Source organism: Merops nubicus, unplaced genomic scaffold, assembly GCF_000691845.1.
Source record: "Merops nubicus isolate BGI_N331 unplaced genomic scaffold, ASM69184v1 scaffold5213, whole genome shotgun sequence".
NCBI classification, from domain to species: Eukaryota; Metazoa; Chordata; class Aves; order Coraciiformes; family Meropidae; genus Merops; species Merops nubicus.
Window position 1 is genome coordinate 355,290 of NW_008596863.1, and position 23,461 is coordinate 378,750.

General features: G+C 38.8%; 1 protein-coding gene across 1 annotated transcript in view; it reads right to left on the minus strand.

Annotated features, from left to right (window-relative positions):
* The window catches only part of GPR133 (G protein-coupled receptor 133), a 149,292-nt gene that overhangs the window by 65,238 nt on the left and 60,593 nt on the right, over positions 1 to 23,461 (minus strand). Inside the window, exons 14-15 of the mRNA XM_008936510.1 lie at positions 3,592 to 3,665; positions 1,811 to 1,934 (exon numbers count right to left, since the gene is read on the minus strand). Coding sequence (XP_008934758.1) covers positions 1,811 to 1,934; positions 3,592 to 3,665 — 198 coding nt within the window. The remainder of the gene's footprint in view (positions 1 to 1,810; positions 1,935 to 3,591; positions 3,666 to 23,461) is intronic.

Here is a 23,461-nt window from a genome sequence, read left to right on the forward strand (position 1 = left end):
CATGCAGCCTTTCCTAGTTATACATTTCCTTTAGGAAATCTTGATTCCAAAGACTTTGATATAATTTGATCTCCAATTACTAATATTGCATAATATTGGAACTTACTGCAGCATCTAATTAATCATGATGACCTTGAGCCTGTTTATTTGAAAGTTAGACCTTTCCGAACTATTCCCCAGTGGAAAATCAACTGATCTTTCACTGGCATTTAATTGGTGGCAACCCTGTTTAATCCTAGCTAAATCCCTGTACATTGCTTTTCAAAATAGCACATTTCTCCCATCTTGCTTTTGTCTTACAAGATGGGAAAGTCTTCAAGGAAAGTTCCAGTTTCTTATGAATACAAAGATTTCCTAGAAAAATAATACTTGGAAACCCGCTCGGGTCATTAGGTGCTTTACAGATAATAAAGTTAATAACAATTAGATAAAAACTGTGTCTACTGTCTAAAAGAAGAGCAAACCCATCATTCAAACCAATTAAGAGGAGCCAGAGACATGGTCAATGTATCCACACCAACAGAGCTGCCAAACCCCCTCGAGCTGTACTGCAGCTGTACCACACCACGCCTGTTGGCAGCACACACTGATCAATGTGACAGTAGGAATCCTACTGTCCTAGTGAAGCTCTTCTTCAGTCTGTTAATTTATATTATTATGATGGTCTCTGTAGAAAGCTGAGAATGTGCCAGAGAGTATAAATTTGATAGATAATTAGTTTATATTTCTTTAAATGTATGGTTTGTAAATTATTTCTATTATACATTCGTTATTTATTAACCATGGGTTGTCTGAGCAGGGCTTCATCATTACCTACATTGGATCCTCCCTGATAGTAGCACACCCAAACAAAGCAATGAAAACATATTTTTCATGCTTATGGCAGTGCTGCTTGTCTGCCAAGACCCAGAATGGGACTGACCTAGCCTGGTGCTGAGTTTTGAGGTGGAATCCTTCAGCAGGCACAAAACAGCACTTCACCTGCAAGAAGCAGACACTCTGCTCCATCTCTGAGAAATGTCAAGGTATTGTAAGGAGTCACAAAGTGAAGAACACATATAGTGAGAAGAGCGACACGTTTGCCATCAAAATTTCATCTGAAAACAATGATGAATATGAATAGGAAGCATAAAGTCCTGGGTAAACAGGGAACATGTTGTATTTCATCTGAAAAGAGGCTTCCTTGATACTCTTTGGACAAAGGTACTAAGCACAGAGAAGACTATGCATAAGGGGTTCACTCTCAACTCTAAAGCATTTTATTTCTTATGCCTCCTCTACACAAGTCTCTGCTTGGCAATGAGTTGAAGAAACAGCAGCGAGGAGGCACTTGGAAAGCTGGCAGAGACAATGGCAGGGGCCAGCTGGCAGCAGACCTTGCTTCACATGGAGTTCAAGCTTGGCTGTTCATATTCCACAAGTCTAGTTACCAAAACCCTTAAACAGCCACATCTCAGCTGTCCCTGTCTTGAAAATTAATCATAAAAGCCAGGGCCATCTGTACAACGTCCTCTAGCGCTTTTCCTGCCTAGTACTTCAAGAAATCATGCCAAAAGGGTGAGAATAAATTAAAGAGAATTCCCACCTATAATAGATGCGTTTCACTTCATGCTCCATTTCAGTACCCAAAAGTTTTTAAAAATACAACCAACAAGTATTAAAACATCATCACAGAAAGCAAGATGTGGAGTAAATCTGAACTGGGCAAAAATGCCCAGTGCCAATCCCTTAGTGATGTGGTGTGAGGATGCAAATGATATATTTATGCTTCATTTTGAACACATAGATTTACTCTTTTGCTTAATCTCACCTTCAGAGGCACCACTTGCATCAGAATGGCGAAGTTGGTGAGATGGTTACAAAGACACACTGAGTAGTTGAGGTCCCCACTCTCACGCACACAACCTTCATTAGACCAAACACCAGTTCCATTGCTGCAAAGCACACAAAAATGGAACATCATCGCTGTCAAAATGCATTTTATCAGGGTAATCTCACATGCAGTGTACTATACAGGAGATAAAAGCTGTTTGAAAGCCACCTCAGGGAGGAACATCCACAAACACTGCCAGTGTCTTCTCAATTCCATCATGAATATAGTTAAAGAGAATATTGACCGGAATGAGTCCCAGATCAGATGCCTACATGAATGTCTCTAAGTATTTCTTCCCAGTTTTATAACCAATGGATGATATCTACATTTTTTCTTTACATTGTGCAATCCATTTATAGCATTTCACCACTCCTCTGAGCATGATTTCTAGTGACCCCTCCATGTCAACTGGTTTTTGACCCTTCATTCTCAGAGGAAGCAAGCGCAGCTCCTGCTCCACTGAGGATATAGGTGGGCTGGCTGTGTGGCCTGGCACCCCTGCTCACCCACCCAAACTGACTGCTTATTAACCATTTATTACTTTTGATATCATTCTGGGTCCTGAAGAGAGACTGAGTGGTCCATATTTTTCTTGGGGCTTATTTTAAAGATAGGCATTAACTCACCCTCCCTCTGTCCTTTGGGACCTCCTTGACTTTTCAAAGACTGTTGCAGGTCAAAAACCAATTGCTTATTCTTTAACTACCATACACTAGGGAATAAAGACCATCTTGACACAAATAAAGCTCATTTGGAAGGACAGATTTCATATTTCAGTTTCTATCCTAAGGCAAAGCCCCAAGGGCCCAAGCCTCAATGGAAAACAGCACAGGAACAATGCTCCAGCCATATTAATTTGCTTCAGTAAAATCTGTTTCTAATTTATGGTAATTTGTGAGTAACCATAACAACGAGTAACTGCTGACAGCTGGGACAGTTCAATGTACTTAAAACAAAACTTCAATAAAACAATTACAGTGACCTTCTGATGTGTATGCCGGATAGGAGGGGTCACAGCTTTGTGGGCCATTGCTACATCCATTAGGCTTATACCATTACAGCTCAAAAACTGTAAATCCCCATGAAATTCAAAATTCACTATTTGTGTTCTTTCTCAATCAATTCAGTAAGAGCAGCATGTTTGAAAATCAAAACCAAATGAAATATATTCAGAGCTAAAAAAAAAAAAAATAGCTACTGTTTTTCCATAGTTCCTATTTTCTGACTGAAATTTAAGGTGGAATTTGTTTCCCTTTTATTATAATTTGCATTCAGGGGCATAATATTTCTCCATTCTATGCATTGGCCAAAATTCACAGCTCTGAAATACTAATCTCACATGATGTTGCGACATAGGCACAGATCCAGTGAAAACAAAGGCTCTGCTGGAGGCTTGCCATCATAAAACATCCAAGTGCCTGCCCAAGTGTACATATTCATAAACCAAGATAAGCACGATTTGTGTCAGTCTACAGTTCTGATTCCAAAATTTTTCCATCTCTCAATTACCTACTTAACAGAGGGTCTGTGAATAACAAGTCTCTTATCTATTGTAAGAAGCCAGTATCAGATTGTGGCGTTTTTGAACTACTGGATCCATTTCTTTAACTATTTCCATGAATGAAAGGGAACGAGAAGAATATAGGTAATGTATAGCATCACAAATTAAGCTTAGTTTAATTATATAAAGCTAAAGAATTTGAAATTACGTAACATACCTGTAGTCCAGAAATGCACAGTAAAGATGAACTCTGTTACTCTTATTCAGAGCTTGGCTGTATTGTCTGGGCGTCTGCAAGAAAGAAAATACAAGCCCTGAAGGAATGGTTAAAAAGGACTAAATTCCACTATTCAACTAAAAATTCTCATTGCTATAATAACTTCAACAGACATATTTTAGATTAACACACCATGACTGAAAGCAAATTTTGTCAGTTCTTGTAGCTTTAACACAAACTCGAAACATGCAAATGCTGGTATTCAGCCTTAATTTTACACACTGGGATTAAAATCATGTCACTTTGAGTGAGAAATCTGTGTCCCATTTAACTAAATAGCAAACCAGAGTTATTTATTGGCTATAAGCACTAATATATGTGTTAATTTTTGCAAGATTATGGTGTTATTCTTCAGCATATATTTGGCTTTGTTGGGTTTTGTTCTCATTGGGTAATAAAAATCTCACATTTTAAGATTAATTATGTTGAAATATGTGCATTACAGTGGCCAACTCACAGACCTTTTCTTTCTACAATAGTGATTGTTTTAAAACATACAATCAAACTGAAAGAGCAATGCCATAATTCAAGATTATATTTTAACACATCTTAGCATTATAATGACATAATTTCTATCTTCCCTAAACAGCTTTAGCAACTAACTCAGCCTCCTCCATTCAGGGAGCTTTGAGACCCCATTCTCAACTCTGTTACACCAGTTTCATGACAAAATAATTCAAATTATATTGGAGTGAAGCAATAGTTTGTTATAGACAAAATATGCAAACTAGAGGATCTCCAGGATCTGTTCTACCCTTTCTAATTCAGATATCCCTGAAGTCCACATTGTGTTCAACTCTAAGGCAATTTTTTAATCACACGAGTCTTCAACATAAACAAATCACTGGTGAATTAACAGTCCTTGGATTATTGCAACAGAATTCTGCTGTCAAGCCAGAAGATAACCAAGTATTGCTAACCTTGTTTTAGAGAAAGAAGGAAAAAAAATCCCCACTGCCTCAGCATGCTGAAACTCAACCAAGTGCAAGAATTCCCTGATGCAATTTGCCTTCCCCTCTCCCACAAGTCCAAAACCAAGTGTCAGGCACGAGGTAGCACAGTTCCCTCCTTACTGGTGATAATTAAGCACTTCTGCCTAAGCTGGGACATTCACACATTCGTACTGGATTTCCACACACTTCAAGTAGTTATGCAGTAGATAAGGCCATTTACTTCTTAACTCACATCTCTGGAAAACATAAATGGAATTTTGTTATCTGCTTGAGCAACATCCCTGGACAAGATTTATCATTTCTTGCCTGAGCGTGTTTTCCCTGAGCCTTCATCACAGCAAGAGCTGAGGTTGCAGGGCAGGTACCCGCAGAAGCAGAAGGATTGCCACCTACTGCCAAGAGTCTCAACTTTCCCCTTTGACATCCTGTAGCCCCTTCCACCAGGGGAGCAAAGCAACAGTAAAACTTCACTCTCTCATGAGTATGTCACACTGGGAAGTGGTAATGGGATGAGATTCACATCCCTCATCACCAGGAAATACCCCACTGACATAACCCCCAATCTGCTCATGCCACTTTCTTTCCAGCTATGGTGAGACAGATGTAGTGTGACATTAACCAATACAAAGGAGTCCTTGCTCCTCTGTGAAAGCCCTTCTTCATCACTGGCTGCACTGTGAAAGCCCCGTGCAAGACTTCAGGATCAAACTGGTATGTTCCCTGCTGGATCCATCAACTCTGAACTTCTGCTTAGAAAGTGCCCCCCCACAAGCCTCACCTTTAAGAGCTGGGATCCTGCACACCTTCCAAATCACAAACCACCTATGAAATATGAAGTGTCTTTTAGAAACTGCTTCCTTCCCTTAACTTGTCCTCTTGCTGCTTAGAGTATCCTTGAAGACCACTAGATCAGAAACTGCAGAAGACTAATCATCCATAACCTGTGGCTGGAAAACTGCCTTCTGCAACTTCAGTTTATTTAGAGTTTTGCTGGCAAAGTTCATACTGTTTTACCAGCAGCAAGGACATGGAGCATAATGCCCATTACCCTGTATAATGTTATGTCCATCATGTCTGTAGCTTTTCCTGAAGTAAGCAACTGAAAGAATCTACAGTCAGCTTGTATTACAAATCACCTCTATGACAAACAAACAGTGGCTGAAAAAAAAAAAAAAAAAAAAGAGAAAAGGAGAGATCTGCTGTAATAAGAGATAAGACAGTACAAGAACTGTCATTTCTGGTTTGTAATAAACCTGTAGATAAATATTGATTGTTAATTCACTAAATGGAAAGGGCACCACAGGGTCAGGTTGGAGGAATACATAACACGGCAGTTGTGTATCTTTTTACATAAATAAATCCCAGATGTATGTTTTAACCTCAATTAAGTATCTCTGGCAATGGAGAAATTATTGTTTTCCTCTCTCTAACTCTATACACAGATGTCACTCACTACACAAAGAACTACACCAAGTGAGGCTACATGGTCTCTGAGCTGTCCAGAAGTGTGTGCAAACCCACATGGAAAAAAAAGAATAAATAAATAATGTGTATACAAAGAAAGGTGCATACAAATTTGCCTGTTTACTTCTTTTAAAGAATGTGTCCCATGTTATAACACACATGACATAGACCTCAGAAGGCTTTTCAGAGCCACTTGTAACTGCATAGAACTCATTTACTCAGACCTTCTTGAAGTTCTGCAACAAAATCATCATTAAAATAGAAAGCTCCACAACATATATGAAACTGGGTACAATGAGGAATAAAACCCTGATCTTCAAAAGCTCCACTTCAAAGTACTCTCTAATCTATGAAAATGAACTGACTTTACCTCAATATTGCTTTTCTTAAGTTAAACTGTGTGTGACAACTTATATGTGACTGGGATCTTGTAGCACTGAGAATATTGATTTAATGACACTGATAACAAAAAGCTTAATATACAAGTAGGCTTTTACACTAAAAGATTAAGTCACTTGTGTGTTTATAAAAGCCTGTGAAAGGATAATTTATGCAGCTTTCAGTAGTGTGGAGAAGGAAAGTACGAGCATGCTAAGTGATCCAGGGGGTGTGCATCAGATCTCCCTAATCGAGGTCCTTTGTGTAAGCCCTTCTGTGTGAAGAGGGGTACATGCAGCAGCTTCAAAAAAAAAAATTACATTAAAAGAGGAAAGTAACCTCTTGAAACAGTGTAAACTCTATGTCCATGTGATGGAGCAGGTATCCTGAGGAAGGACTGTCTCTATTTATGTCATGGCTCTTCAGCATCCTCGCACTAACCGCTGACTCTCAGCAAACTAGTCAGACTTAAAAGCAAACCACAGAAACCCATTGTGTGTTTTGGGAGCATAGAAAGGATATGCATGGATGTGTGAGGGGGATATGGTTCTTACACCGCTGGGAACTAGGCACAGGGCCATGGTTAGTGGGTGAAGAGGCCAAAAAAGGAGGGGGGGTGGAGCTGAAAGGACTGCTGGAAACCTTCAGGAAAACCTAGTTGCAGGAAATGTCATGAACACAATTGCAGAAGAAAAACAGTCATCCAGCTGCTGCTGGGAAGGCTTGCCAAGGAAGGGAAGCCAAGAAGAGGGTGTGGTGAACCTTTTTTGAGATTAGTTCATTTTTCCTCTCCTCCCCTAATTTAAAAAGCAAATATTTAGCTACATAGTGGTGGCCACCAAGGGAGGAGGGTGTGCACCTTTAATTTAATATGTATTTCTTTCCAATGGAAAAAAGGACAAATCTGTGGGTCAGATCTGCCACTGATCCAATGTGTTGGAGCTTGGACTTCTTCTTCCCAAAGTTCAAGTTCAATTTGTAGCTCACTTGTCTCTGTTTACAAAATACAGCATTTTGTCTAACTCACAGGTTTTGAAGCCGTATCTTCTCAACCTCCAAGAATACCATGGATTATTTGGAAGGTGGCAAGAGAAGGCCCTAAAACAAACAACCCTCTTGTCACTATGCTTGTGTCTTTTATGCACTTCAGAGCCCCACTGAAAGGTTCTTACAGGTGTATGAATCAAAAGGAACTTTTGATTCTGGTTTGTGTAGTAAATTAGAGACTAAAATGAAGCTTCTAATTTAAGGATTTCCTGTCCTTACAATGACAACCTGACTGTTAGCATGACCTAACCAGACCAGATGGTTTATTAACTTTCCATTACACCTCATATCATCTATTTCTCCTAATCACCTAGAAAATTAAAAATTTAAGGTACACTCATCTACTTATTTCCCTGGAAAAAGACAGAGAGACAGAAAGAGAAAGAAAGAATTATCTGTTTCTGTAGTGGCTATACTGGCTGGTTTTTTCCAAGCTGTGAGAAAAGAGCATTGCAAAAGACTTCGGACATAGGTCACCCAACAATTTTAATTTAGAGCCTGACTGATTCACTCTAAGATGTAACTAGCATTTGTAATGAAAAAAAATGTTACAAATTGTGCAAAAATGAATTTAGCTTATGAATAGGGAATTATAGTTTGTTATGCATAAAAGCCAGACCTTCAGTTGTCTCATTGTTTTCAACAGAGCTATGCCAACACACACTGAAGCAACAAGCAGAACACTGTGGGCTTCCAGGGTCAACATGAAAGCTCACTGAATGTATTTCTTAATGGCACAAACATACAGTTTAAAAAACAAAATAAATCCCATGATACCATAAAGAGTGTAAATCTCTGACAGACAACAATATAATGGAAAAAAAAAACCAAAGAAATATCGGCAACTATGCAGACATCTGAAATTGGAAAGTATGAATATGGATTGGATTTGATCCTTCCTTTGCCTAAGGTTAAAAATGGTCAACGTATCAATTTCCTGTGAAAATATTGTTAATCAAATGCTTCCCCAGTTCTCAGAGTTCTCCATTTAACAGCTGCTGTATTGGGCAAGCAGTGTGAGAACAAAAAAAAGTAATGAAAAAGCCCATGAGCAACAGGCTGAAAAATATCTTGGCTGTTCTACTAGCTAGAATTTTTATAAAGACAAAAAGAAAACGAGGAGGGAATGGATGAGGAAATTGTCCAGGTCCTTTTTTTTTTTTTTTAATTACTGTATATAACAAAACACCCCTTCACTACTTCTGAATGTGTACAGCATCAGAAGATCTTGCCATCTTTCTTAGACTAGCAAGTCCACATCCCTTTAAATAAAAATGTCACTCTCTTCACAGGAGCCCATCTTTCTTATGGCACTGAACAAGGGGCTTCATCCAACAGCTGCCAAGACATCTGACCACTTGCAGACCTCAGTGTGGGCTATCAGGCACTGTGCATCTGTACAACAGTTGCTTATGATCTACAGAAACTGAAACTATTACTTTGTGTTCATCTTTCTTCAGCTTATCTCTTTGATTCACGTCAAGTTAACTGCTTGAACCCACCTAGCACAGGTGGGTTTCATGGCACCTAGAGAAGCTGGGGCAGTGATAGCTGAATGTATGCTAGGTGCAAAGGCATGGCAGTGTTAGAAGAACAATACTTCTCTTTAGATTTGGGTGCTAAATAGCATAAAAGTCAGGGTTTTTTCCAAACTGCTCAAAGAAACTTGTAATTTTGGCAATGGAAACTGACTGCACCCTCTGAATTAAAATTGTAATCTCCCTAAACACACATGCAGAGCTCCCAAACAGCTTTTCCTTATTTTTAGAGCTAAAATATCCCACCCTAACCCAGAAGTTATATTCACATAGGTCCCTCAAGCAGTTAACACATTACAGCATCCATGGGTCAGTGCTGAGGCCTGGACACAGGAATTTCTGAGCACAAAGTACCTTGTTCAGCCTCAGGAAGCCACGTATCCCATATGGACTAAGCTTTCATACATTCCTCAGTTTCAAAGATCTCAGATATGTAACAATCTGTTTTTTCCCTTTTTCTTTCTCTTTGGCCTGGATGCATATGGGCACGATGAGTGTTTTGTATGTATTTGTAAACACAGGGCAGTGACAAGTAGTTGCATGCCAAATTCTTTCAGGTTGGAAGCCAAAACTGTTTAAGATGCAGTACTGCAGTGTAAAGCCATGCCAAACTCCCATTGACTGCAATCTGGATTAATAATACTGGCAATATTGTTGTAAATCATGGTTATAAATGGAAAACACAGAAAGGCTGAAAAATAGCCACAGAAAGAAGATGGTTCATTTTCATTAGACATGCATGGAGCCGATTTCAGTGGAAGGCACGCACAAACAGAAACTGCAGAATTAGGACCTTTGAAATTCAATTTGGGCAGCAATCAAGTTACATCAGTAAATATTTGATGTTCAAAAAATTTAAATTCTAGTCAGTGAAAAATGGAGCTCAGTGTGGCAGCCTTTCCTTATGTGAGCACCAATAAACACAGGATTGAATTGATGATCTGTATGAAAAGTTGCCTTAATTCTTCAGTGAAAAATGATTTCTCATGCACTTAAAGCACAGTTCTGTTCCAAAGAACGCCAAAGTGAAAATGTTACTATTGTCTCTCCAGAAATAGTCTCGTTTAATTAATTAGCAATATAACAGTCAGATGGTTTTGAGGTGTCCTTATGGTTAAACAGGTGTATCTGTACATAAGAAAAAAATGTGAAACGTACACGGTCCTTTAAACCTGCATGTGATTTGGACAACCAAGGATGGACTGAAGTCTGCAGAATTAAGTCATTGATGCTGAAACACCTGGGATATGGTTTTTCACCTCTCCTAGCAAGTCAAGTGAGAGAACAAGCAAGAGCCAGTTTCTTTCCTGTGTATTATTGGCAGATTTGTTTATGAGAGTCAGGGTCATCAGACTTGTTGGAACACTCCCCATTGCTTCCAACTGACTAAGGGCATAGCCTCCAACTAGATAGTGCTGCTCCAAAATAAAGGAATGCACTCTGGCTCCAAAGAGATCTAATTTAAATCAGGTAAATTAAAATGCAAGTTATTTCACTCAAGGTGCCCGTGTTGAAGCAGTTACTTAATCCTTAAAAGACCTTACTTTGGTTTAATGTAATTCAAAGCTCTGCAGAGCAGCTTTCCTGCTTTTGTCTTCTCCCTCCCTATCCAGCAAACACTCAGAGCTACCAGAACACCAAGAAGAAAACCAGCTTGATTTTCAGAGTGCAAGAAATGTTTGTCAGACTAGTGAATAAATAACTGAAAGGAAATCTATCATTGTTGTCATTGGTAGACCTATCTGGAGGTTGCTGAAAGGCCGTACCACCAAATCTCATGGGGCCTTTCTCCCCTAAGATCTCATTTGTCTTTTATCCTCTGATGTCTTTTAACACATCTGAGTTGGACCTGTCTGAAAGTAATCTTTGATCATGGATGAAGCAAAGCTAAAAGTATAAAACTACCCAAAACCTGTGCATTTGGCCTGGTTCTTCCAGGAATTAATTCTGTGAGATACCACTTGCCAAGGTTGGCTATTAATACAACTGGTTGCTGTGTTCATTCCTCTAATCCAAGACTCTGTTCCTTTACACTGCTCTTGCACTTCTAGGCTTCCTGAAAACACTATTTTTAAAGCAAATAAAGTTAAAAACTTACAAAGTTGCCTGTGCTAACTGTCCACTAGCCTTGCAAAATTCTAGGCACATATGCTGCTAGAAGCTTACAGGCTTTTTTTGATAGATGAATGAAATATTGTTTCAGCTTTACCCCACCCTCCTTTACAACCAGCATAATAAAGTAGATCTTGTGGTCATGTTAATAGAAGTTCGTGATAACTTTCCAAAGTTTCTTAGTGAAATAGATGTCAGTGTCTTTTGCTAAAGTTTCTTGTTTCCTTTTGCTGTGCCTTTTTCTGCTGCTCTGCATTATTATATTTAAAATGTATGATTTTCTAAAACAAGAAGCAGATGTTCCTTCTATACACCCTTTCTTCATCTCCTCTGTTTTTCTTAACTCATGTGAAAGTAATACAAAAGGGAAACAACTAGTCTGTTTGATATTGAAAAGGGCTATTCCAAAGTGGACACTTTTTCTAACCCAACAGAATCATAATGAAAAAGGTAAACAAAACTTTCTTTTTTTCTCCCCGTTCACCTGAAGTATTTTAACACAGGCAGAAATATTTCCCTTTGTCATACAACTTCCCAAACCCAATGCAGAGCTCTGTAACAGGAAACAATGTAGGTAATGACAAGAGCTGTGACATGGACCAGAAGGCAGGAGTAAAGTATAATCCCTTAAAGAGATGCATGGAGTAGAATCAGTTTTAAGAATGCTTATACTATTAGGTAATATTTCCACAATTCTAGTTTCCAAAACAGTGCTTGGACTTTTCCTCCTAATGGCTTTATTTTTTTTTTTTTTTTCAAAAGAAACATTTGCATCAGATGAGAACCATTCAAGACACTCAGATTTAGCATTTAAACTGCATTTGTGATTTGCAAACCCCATGTTACTGGCGCAGAGAGAATTTACATCAGAAACAAGAAACTGGGTCAGCTCAGCACCAGCTGGACAGGAGTACAGCCACCCATATCCCAAAAAAGACATGCCTGGATTGTTTATTAGCAGACTTCACAAAGCTCAGCTGAAACTGAAACCCCATAAAACAGAGGTTTGGTACCTACAAATAACAAGCACCAGCAACAGCAAGAAGTTGCACTGAATTCAAAAACACTATGAAGCTACAAAACCCAACAGCACTGGCAAGTCTCACTGGCACGTTTGGGTTTCAGTTTTACACAATTCTTTGTTAAAACACAAATGAAGTCTGAATTAGCCAATCTCTCCTTTTCCCACTAGACTGAAAATCACAGTTATAAGAAGAATCAATCGATATCCACACATATTTGTTATGGAAAGAGACTATTTAGGCAATTTTTCACACACGGAGCACACAGCAGTTAGCCCAAGGTAGATTTCCAAGTGAAGAATCAGTGTGTATTACCTTGTCTAAGTAGACAGAAAAAGCACAAAGCCATCCTAATTTTACTGCACAAAGACCAAACAAGGTCTGTGTCCTTATTTTTGAAGAGCACAAGGACTTTCACAGCCTAGAGCAATGAAACATTAAAATTTAACGCACTCTGCATGATAATAACAGGAATAATAGACTGTTTATGGAATAATTTGGAATAATGAATTTGTCTTCTTTGTAAAGACATCAGTGCCCTGCACTTAACCTCCAAGGACAAAATTAGCTTCTGGGAATAGGTAAGCTTGGGAGTCTGGGATTACAAGAGGTCTGATATAGCCAAAAAACACACATGAAGCAGCATAAAGACAGAAGGCACCATGGGAATAGGAATATTGCAGGGGGGTCAGGCCTCCTGGTCCCAGGGAAGGTTCCCTGAGCCTCCTTTGGGAGCCCAGTTAAGCCAGGGACATTTTGCCAAGGGCTCCAGCTAAAGCACAGTCACATCTCCCATGTACACACCCCCATAAACAAGGGCTTTAGCAGCCCTTGGTGAGGAAGAGTTGAAGTGACAGGAAACCAGCAAAAACTAAGTGAGCATCCAGTGAGTAAGGTCTCCAAGGCACAGGCACAAAAATCCTTTTGTGTGTGCACAGCAGGTAACTTAATGGGACTCTTGTTTATGACATCGGCAAGCTAATATTAATAAATCTGTACTCCTGAAAGAAAATACCAGCTTCTTCAGATGTCAGAAGCCCTTTTGTCAGCTTCAGTGAGAGTTTGATCATATCTGCATTGCACACTTTGAAAACAGAAAGATTTTGTCAGATATTCAGCTCGTTCATCATCACACGTTGGTAGAGTCATCTTTGCTAACATTTCTCTCCAAACAAGGGGCCATGCTTTAAAGGGTCTGTTGAAGACATGATTTAATGAAAGCTTTAGGAGGATTTTTAATAGTTCATGTCAGAAACAAAGTACCAGGCTTAATGATAAAAATATTTACCACTCAGTACCTCTGTTGCTAATATTTTTATCTAGAACTGGATTTATACGTTAGCATTTTCCATTCTCATTAAAATCCTGGCTGTGCAAATGTTGCCTCTGAAAAGCAATGCCTCACATTCTTTGTGAATTATATGTGGCAGCCTTTGTTTTATATTGACCCTTTCAGCTCTTACATGCCTTGACTAGCTGCTAATCATTTATCCTTTTCCTGACTCCGCTAATCTCCAGGGAGCGGGTGGGACAGGCAGTCAATGGAAGTGATGGAGTATAAATAATGACAGAGTATAATAAACATTCCAGTTGCAATGCCACATCTCATGACAAAGACTTGCAGAAAGATACAGCACACAGTCCTCCTACCATAAGACTTTTGTAACCAGACTGGAAAACACTACAAGAAACTTATGCTTGCTTAAGGCCAAAGTATTCATGCCCACTAGGTGAGATAAGGGAATGTTTATCCTGTGTAATCAAAAAATCACTTAGATTCATAACACTTGGGTTTACTCCCAAATTCACTTTCCCCATGTGATTTTTCAGGTTCTTTTCTGTCTCTGTGTGTTTCATTTCACATTCATTATCCTACCTATTTAGTCTGTAATGTCTCAGACTAAAATATGACTCCTATAGCTTGTTACGCTTTGCACGGTGTGGATCCAGCTACAGTATGTAGGGGCCAGTGTAGAAGCCCATGTTTACCCACAGCCAGCACTGTGGAATTCTCTGATGACAGCTGTGGATCATCTGAATATGTCAAGTACCCAGTGAAACCCGAGGCTTTCTTCCCCTGACTTCCCTCTCCCCAAACTCTAGGTGGGGAGATACATCCCCACTGCTTCACTTTTTCCAGTTCTAACAAACATACAGCCACGGAGTGAAAATTATCTGAAAAAGAGAAAATTAACCATAACAAAAAATTAATAAGCTACAGTTAATGCGTTAAGCTGTACAATCAATAAATGAGACAAGGAACCCATGGCAAGGGAGACAAGGACAGGAGCAGGACTGCTCTGTTCAGACACAACCCAGATCTACACCCAGCTGCATCAAAAGTAAATCTTCTTCTTGAGACAAAAATACTCTTCTGTAATGTCTCTTGAGCAGCAGAGAGCTGTAATGCCCCCTCTTGCAAGGCTTTCTATTCCTTAGACCTCAATATCCCATTAAAATATTATACTCTCCTGACTAGATTTTTCTAGGATTAAGTTCCTGGATTTCCATTGCTGGGTTGTTTTTTTTTTTTTTTTAGTTGGTTGGTTGGTTTTTTCATTGAGGAAAAATCCTCTCTCAAGAACATTTACATTTTTCTTCTTCTGATTTCAGTCTTTTCTCCCATTCCTGTACAGTTGCCAAATGTGAGTTGTCTTTTAGTCTGTTGCATGAATGGGGATGAAATTCACACAACTATTTAGTTTAGTGTCATTTTTCATTCCCAGGAAGTGTCAGGGTGCCAGAACTATTTGATTTGCACATCAGCTGCATCAAACAAATTGAGAACCAGTCTAGAATTAGGTCTAGCCCATTAACTCCAGCCACAAAGTTGAGCAACATGAAACTAAGTCATTGAATTCATTTTTCACATGAGAAAATGGAAGTTAGTGGAGCTTTGTGTATGTCTCCAGACATAAGGCAGATAGAGATACTGCTGGAGGTACAGCAGTGACAGAAAAATAGCCAACTGTAAATTAAAGCAGTGTCCCATGCTATGGCCATGGTGCTGCACAAGGAAGCATAACAAACCCAATAGTCCTGAGAAGCTGGAGCTCTGAGTTATCAGTATATTTGGGGTTTTTTTTCAGGATAACCATGGTGAAAGTTTTAATGCAGGGGCACACTTTAATCCTTTAGTCTTTTGCCACTTGGCAAATAATAGCAACTCTTCCTCTTTTTCCTCAGCTAAAAGTTTACACAAACACTTGACCAAAGGAGCTGTATGCTGCTGCACAAAAGAGCAGGCAAAGCAAACCCAAAGCATGATGCAACAAGTTCAGGAAGAGGAGCGAGCAGCCCAATAAGGTATTCCTGCCTGCCAGCTGATTCTTCTGGGTATATTACAGAGTGCCACACAAAAGCATCTTCTGCCATAAATTTGAATACCTCCATAGTTACTCAGATCCCAGTTTGCACTGTTTGTCTGGAGCTCAGTTTTTCCAAGTAATTCCTGAAATCAGCAATGGGTCCCTCTGGAAACTGATCTAATGGTTTGAGGAATGTGGCCAAGGTCATTAGAGTTTTGCAAAATCTCCAAACTCATTTGTCAATTACTTACTATAACAATTTAAAACAGGCAAAGAATGAGAAGTCTTATATTCTCCCTTCAATGGAAGTGCTGCTACACTTCTTTCCTCTTTCTTGCTCTTCAGTGAAATGTCACTTTGTGGTAACTTGGATTTTTAAGCATTTTGACAAGATGCAGTGGCCAGTAGTTAAGCAACATATTAGTGGCACATTCCAGTAAGCTCCCGTGATACAGGCACCCTGCAAATCAATTGACACCTTTTCTTTTCTTGTTTGTTTTTTTTTTTTCTCCAAATAAAATATATTACATACCTAGGATAAATGGTTTTAGATCTAAAAAAACTATAATCATATGCAGACAGAAAAAAAATGGCTGCTCAATTCAGTTTACTAGGATAATTCTATAGAACTTCTGAAATATTACAAACCAAAAATCAAAAGCCTTCAGCAAACTGCTGCATGACAGTATCTTACAGGGCTCTGGGGCACCCATTCTGTTCCCACTGAACCTAGCAGGGAAACCCAGTGACTTGAGCAGGTACAATGCACAATATTTGAGTTCCACTGCGATTAAGAGTTATTAAAAGGGAAGACTGTCCAGTTTTAGGAACACAGTGTCTCAGAACATTACAGAAACTATTTAAGTGTCATCTGAGCATTAATTCAGGATGCTTTATGCCCCAGAGCAGGGAGATTTCTTTCTTTTGTTACATGTTATTTTTGGAAACATTCTTGCTAGTGTTCATGGGAATATTTCCAATAGGGCAACACTTCCAATTAAGAGCTCCTTTTTATGGTTTATAAATACTTTAACAAGTGGCTGACAGCTTTAAAAATAAACGCCTTTTCCAATAAACAGATGATGGTTAACCTGTCAGAGTGACACACAGTCCAAATAAGTCAAGAGATTCCTTCCAACCATTACTTACAACTTAAGAACTTCCAGTATGCTCATAACCAAAAATGATATGTTATGTATTTCTCTTCCCATCTTTATCATCTACTGCTTATTTAGGAATAGTTAAAAAGTGGTTCATTAAAAAAAACACAAGGTAATTTTTTACATAGATGAGAGGTTCTTTTACAAGCTCTTGTGGCAAGTAATACAAAATCAAGTATTTCTAAACATGGAGAATAGGAGAAAGGGAAAAACAGCCTTCCCTGGAGATGTATTTAGAGTCTCTTCAGCACAGTGAGTTATCAGGGGCATCAGCTCTATCACTGGAATTCTTGGACTGCCCTGGACACAAAAGGCCTTGCTGCAGTTAATGGGAACATCACACAAGCACTCTCCTAAAGCTGTGCCATAAGGCTCCAATTTACCTAGTGGGGACCATGATCACTGTAGGGGATAGCCCGGGTTCTGCCCCACCAGTAAATCAGAAGTTTAAAGCACCAGAGTGAAACAGCCTGGAGCCTCAATACAAAGAAAAAGGAATATAATTTAAATGCAGTCATGCCATTTATGGCCAGCCTTTCATTATGGTCTCCTTGTGCTACACAGGATTAAAAAGCAAAAGAGCCTGGGGAAGGGGATGGAATGATGGGAAGAGGGAAAGGAAAACATACCCCTTCCTTCGTCTTGGGCTCAGCCAGGTTTATGAAGAGTTTATAATCTGTTTAAGAGGACTTCACATAAAGGAATGCAAGAAAATACAACTTTCAAAAGCAGCAAAACCCTTTCTGAAACATTGTTTACCAACAAGATTATCACTGATGCCTCCTTAAACTGCGTTGCACAACAGCCGCTTACCTCTGGTGCTAGCTGGTGCGTTAGATACATTCTAAGATACACCTGGTGCACACAGTGGAGGGCAAAGTGTAGCCCAGGGACTCTTCTAAGCACCTGCAACAGGACTTCAGTAACACCACCAGGCCTCTTATTTCTTTTTTACACAGTAGTGATTCATTTCTGCTTATTTCCCACCAGCAAAATATTGATCCAGACTGACTTATTTTTAGTTTTGTTCCTACTTCTCATTGTTTGTCTTAACAAACTCTCCTGGTTCTTTCCAAATTCAACCTCAGTAGAGCAGGAAGAGCAACAAAATGAAAAGGCCACATCCAGTGTGTCAGGTGAGTCAGTATGTTTCAGGAATATCTAACCTCTAATGCCTTCTACCCAGAAAAGCTGCTTTTAACAATCTGGTCATTAAGAACATTCAACATAACGTTTTAATGCAAGGAATTTTAATGCAATTTTATAAACAGACTTCTCAGCATCATGCTTAGTCCCTTCATGTTGCACTGAGCTATGAGGAGCTTCAAGGTGAACACAGCTGCAGCTGAGACTGAGCTGTACCATAAACCAAAAAGTATCTGTATGTCCAACCCAGTCTGCCTACAAATACACTGAACGCCATTACAGAATTCATGGCTTGATCCCAAACCCATTTAAGCCAGTTACAGGCTTTTTTTCTGAGTTTTGGATCATTGTCTCCAATACACAGCCAGCAAAATTCCTCATTAACACCCTCAGAGATTTCAGGTTCCATCGGTTTTCATTACTGGAAAGTGCTGCCAGTCCAACAAGAACTTTCCAGCACAAAAGCCCTTCACAGTACAAAGGTCAGGCCTGTTTCAAAGGCACATTTTACCTTTTTTTTTTTTTCTGTCTTTCCAGATTACACTGTTTTCTAGTATTTTTGGGCTGGATTGACTCAGATACAGGTTTCCGTAATACTTACGAGTGTGAGCTGCGGTATTCAAAGGAGCAGCTTGTGTAGAGGAATCTTCAGGACAGAAAAGTGCTTGCTGCATGCAATGGCTCTTCCTACTCCTTAACCTTTTCCACTGGTTGCAGCTGTAGCTGCTTCCCAAATGTACAACCAACTTTTCTGCGAAGAGACATTTGCAGTCTTGCTGGAGAATGTTTCAAACATCTGCTCTAAGCTTAAGCATTGCACATCACAGAAAAGACACCTAGAGTCCTGATCCTGTGTCACAGAAAGACATGAGCATCATTCCCACAAGCCTCACAAAGAAAGGAAGGAGCTACTCAGGTATCAAAATTATGCATATCCTTTGCTCTGCACCACTGTGAGGATCTTCTTGTTTGCTGTTAATAGAGATATTTAGGGGTGCAACCTACCCATCACAGGAACTTGCATGAGAAGACAAAATACACGTGAAGACACCCAAAGGCAAAATGTAAACATTCAGGTGTACTGAGTAGCTATTTGATGTACTATCGAGGGCTATTAGATGTAATCTGTATTGCAGATGCATTTCTTATGCTTGAAGAATCAAAGCTATTAAAATACTGTTTCGCCCTAAATCTACATGTCACTTGTATTGCTTTTAGCTCCTCTTTCTTCCCTGCCCTTAAGGACTGAAATCATAACAACAATCACATTATTTTTTAATTTAATAGCAGCAACAATGAAACTAATTCCAGCCTTGGGCAGTCTAGACAGCAGTAACCTGCTCTCATCCTTGACGAATTGTATATAAATGAGATTGCAGCTAGATTGCATCTTTTTATCAACCACATGCTGAAGAACTAGAACACGGGGCTCCTCTGTCCTTTTCACTTGGTGCCTAATAATCCCTCTGCCTCAGTGAGAACATGGTAAAATACTGAAAAACCTAAAGATAAATTAAAGCATACATAGCAACATAGCCCACATAATAGAATTACTGTGGATGGCTACAGACCCTCTGCAAATTGCAGCATAGAGCTGTGTGGTACATGGATATTATAGGTTACAGCACTCGCTAGGCTTGCATTCGGCGACTTCAGCTGACAAAAAATGACATCCCAAATACCTACTTTTGCCTGCTTCTTCCTAGTAATTAACAGAAGCAGCCTTTAATGTATGTTCCACCAGGGCACTGCTATCCAGCCGTTAATGCAGGCAGGCCAAAAACATAGCAATCATGAGACTCTGACGTGGCAGCCTCCAGTTCCCCAGCATCAATTACTAACACAGCTCCTCTGACACAAGCTATATAAAGCAGTTTGCTGGCATGCTGAGGCATAGTTTAAAATATACCCTAAAAACTAACGTGTGCAGATTTCTAACAATTAAAACAATAATTTTTTCCATGCATTTTGATTGCAATATTTAAAATTTTCTTTCCTTAAAAAAAAAAAAAGTCTATTTTATTTTGTTGGGCGATTGTAGCTTTTAAATACTTTTAAATATAGTTTTCCTAGAGGGCTCTTTGATGAAAACAGAAGAAAATTATTTTTTTCCCCACACTCCTCAAGGTTGCTAAAATTTCTTTGAGAGGATACTCCTGTGTTAGGCTGCAAGAAGGTGGATATTATTCAAACAGAACTATTTGCATCAAATGCTAACTTCATATCTATACTGTTTCCTTTTACTCTCTTCTCAAGCTGAAGCACACGATGTGTTTGGGCACAGCACACCACTACAAACTAAAATACATTCTCTGGACGATGCCAGCAGTATTTTGATCGTGGATGGAAATTACACAAACACGTGGATGAACAAGGAGAGAGAGAGTCTCAGAAAATACATTCTGTTCACAGAAAGAACTCTCACTAAAAAGATTAAATTAGTCTCCAGCTTATCTGGTAAAAAATTTCACATCCAAAAAAGCCACAGCTACAAACACTGAGTGCAGAGTCTGTGCTCAACCTTGTCAGAAGCCTGATGAAATGCAAAGTTACATATCGGGGAGATTTGGGTTGCTTTGTCATACACATACAGCACAGATGAAGAAAATCACATGTATGCATGTCCATGAAATTGTACTGTGGTGTGAAATTACCCACTTGCAAATTCATCCACTGGACAGAAAACTCATCAAACATTCCTAAAGAACTGTTTCTTACATTTCCTGAAATTTTACATGAAATTCCTCCATAAATTTTATTTCAACTTTTAACTCTGAGAACAATTTCAAGGCCAAACTGTAGACACTTGAAACACAGGGTTTCTAAAAATGCTGACAGCCTATGAACTATAAAAGATACAGTGAAGCCTGTAATTGTAATATCTTTCATTTATATATAGCTTTTTTTTCTCCTAAAACGTCTCTTAAACTGTAAGTCAAACAATCTCATCTGTGGCAGTACAGACTAAAATAACAAGTATTGTAAACTTCTGGAGTGGAGAAAGGTTCCTCCCCTGCTTCAGTCTCTGGCCAGGACTTCATTACCAGTAAAACTGAGTTAAACTAAAGAGATTAATCTGGGCAGCTCACCTGGTCACTAATGCCTTCTCTCTGGACCGTTCTGAGTGGCAAGAAGGAGGGTGGGCACACAGTAAGAGCAAATGTCCAGAGATTCACACGCTAAAGAGAAAAGATTTCCCGTAGGGCTTTGAGATCTGAGCAGCCCGAGAGTCCCACCAGAGCACCCAGCTGAGAACTCAAACTCCAGCACTGGAGATTTCCCTCCAGAGAGCTCAGGAAGGACAAGTCACCACTATAAAAATATACAGGCTCTTTATCTGGGTAAATAGGAGTTGGGAAAGGGAAAAAAGGAGGTTGATTTTTCCAGCAGAACCTAGTATGAGTTCAATGGCTTTTCCAGTTTCAGTTCAATCTTTCTGTTGAGATGGTGACTTCAACAGAAGAATAAATTTTCTCCAGAAGTTTCTCCAAGAGACTAAAGTTACAATAAATAATAATCATAGAGCATATGTGAATCCTATATGACTCACAGAAGCTAAGCACATAGCCACTTGAGGAAAATTGAGGTTGCTTCTTTGATGTAAGCTATTTCTTAGCACATAACACAGTATAAAAGAGGTTTAGCTAAAAGCATGAAATCATTAAGAAAATAATTTTAGACAGAACTTACTGATTTATTTTGCATATATTTGCAGTTTCTTCTCCAAAGATCCTACTTGTAAGCTGAATAAGAAATGTCTGATCAAATTTATGATGAGAAATGGACACACACCAAATTGTACAATATTTGTGGCATATGAGAACCAGCAACTATGTGAGCTGCCCAAGTAGTTTTCAGTCAGATTTGCTTGTTTTCATTGAAAAAAATAATATCTCTACATAAACAGCCAACACCTGGTCTCTTTGAAATTTCACCATTGACTTTAGCAGGACCAGAATGTGGCTTCCTCAGATCTTATTTGGATGATCGGTGTGGGAAGTTTGTTTTTTTGTTAGATACGAGTATTGGAAGACAAAGAATTTTCAAAAGCGGTATCATAAATTATCTGCCAATTATTTTCAACCAGTGGTCCAGCAGCAATATATCTTAAAATCTCTGTACCAAGTGCCAATATGCCAAGCTCTGAGTGCACAGTTTCAGTTCTGAAGAGCCAAACAGCTAAATGGAAAAGAATAAATAAGAACAAAAAAAGTACAAAGATCATTGTGTCCATCTGACAGATGGAAAAATTGAAGCATTGAGTTATTATGGAGAATTATCTCAGGAAGGGAAATATTTCACCTAAGTGAAATACTATTTAAATAAGTGAAGTAACTATTTAAGTGAAATAACTATTTAAGTGAAATAACTATTTAAATGTAGCTGGTTGCTCAAATTTACAGAAGCAGGTTATGCCAGGGCCAGAAACTGATTTCAGATATCAAATGCTTGGTCAGTGTAAAATTCTCCTTTTGTAATTACAATCATCCACTTTATACAACTGCAGTTCACTAATATAGTGATTAAGGGTATCGTAGCAGCTTTAACTGAGAGACCATATATAAGGATTTTAAAGGCAGTGAAAGGATGGAGTATGAAAATAAGCTTCTTATGCAAATAGATTCATCTTATTATTTATCCTTACAGAAGGCAGATTTACATAGTCAGTAGCATATTTATGAATTAAAGCATTTTAAACATCAATTCATCAACACTCTAGAAATCTGAAGGCAAAACAAATAAAAACAAGCCAATACTGAATAAACTGGAGAGAAGATCATCCATGCTTTTGTTTCCAAGAGTTAGTACAAACAGAAGAGACTGTGAGAAGTTATATGCTTAGCTGGAAAAATACAAAGCATCTGAATTTCCCTTCCATAACCAGAACCTTCAGGTTTTGTATCATAGGCAGACCCCTAACAGCTGCTTAGTATGGAGGCAGATTTTCTGATGGCTCAGCTTGATCCAACTATATCACAAGCCCTATTTAAAATTGGAGTGGGCATATCACAGGAAAGGGAAAATAATGAACAGCAGTGCATTGGCAGAAAGATGAAGCCTTCCAAAACCATTTCCAGTCTTTTTTTCTTATTTTAACTTTAGAAAGCACAGAATTGTGGGACACTGCTCCAAAACTGCATGGTTTACTTATAGCATATTTGAAACCTGGCCCACTAACTGCATCTTTTTCAGTTTCATGGGAATGACAGTTGCATGAGATTCGCTGTAGTGCCTGGTTAGCCACGAACCAGAAATGCCACATGAAAAGCTATTTTCATAGCATTGCTGTCCAGTTCAAATACAAATCAAGGAGTGCATAATCTTACACTGTATTCTTAAATTGGCAATATCTTTTTGAACTCATCTCATTAAAACTTAGGTGCTCTTTGGTTCAGAGTTTGAAAAAAGGTTTATAAAGTTTTCATCTTTATTAATTTTATTCATTTTTTTAATGTTCTTATTAGTCCTTCAGGACTGAAGAAGTAGTCTTATTCCACAAGATCTTCAAGGTTTTCTGGAACAGCTAGGTTTAAACCTTACCCTTATAATATAACTTGCTGGCCAAATCTTTTGTTTGCTTTAGATTCTTCTCTATGCATCTTTTTTTGTACCTTTCCTAGCATTTTATAAGACAGCCATTTGTATGTCAGTTTTTTCCTGCTCTCAGTGTTCTGGATCACT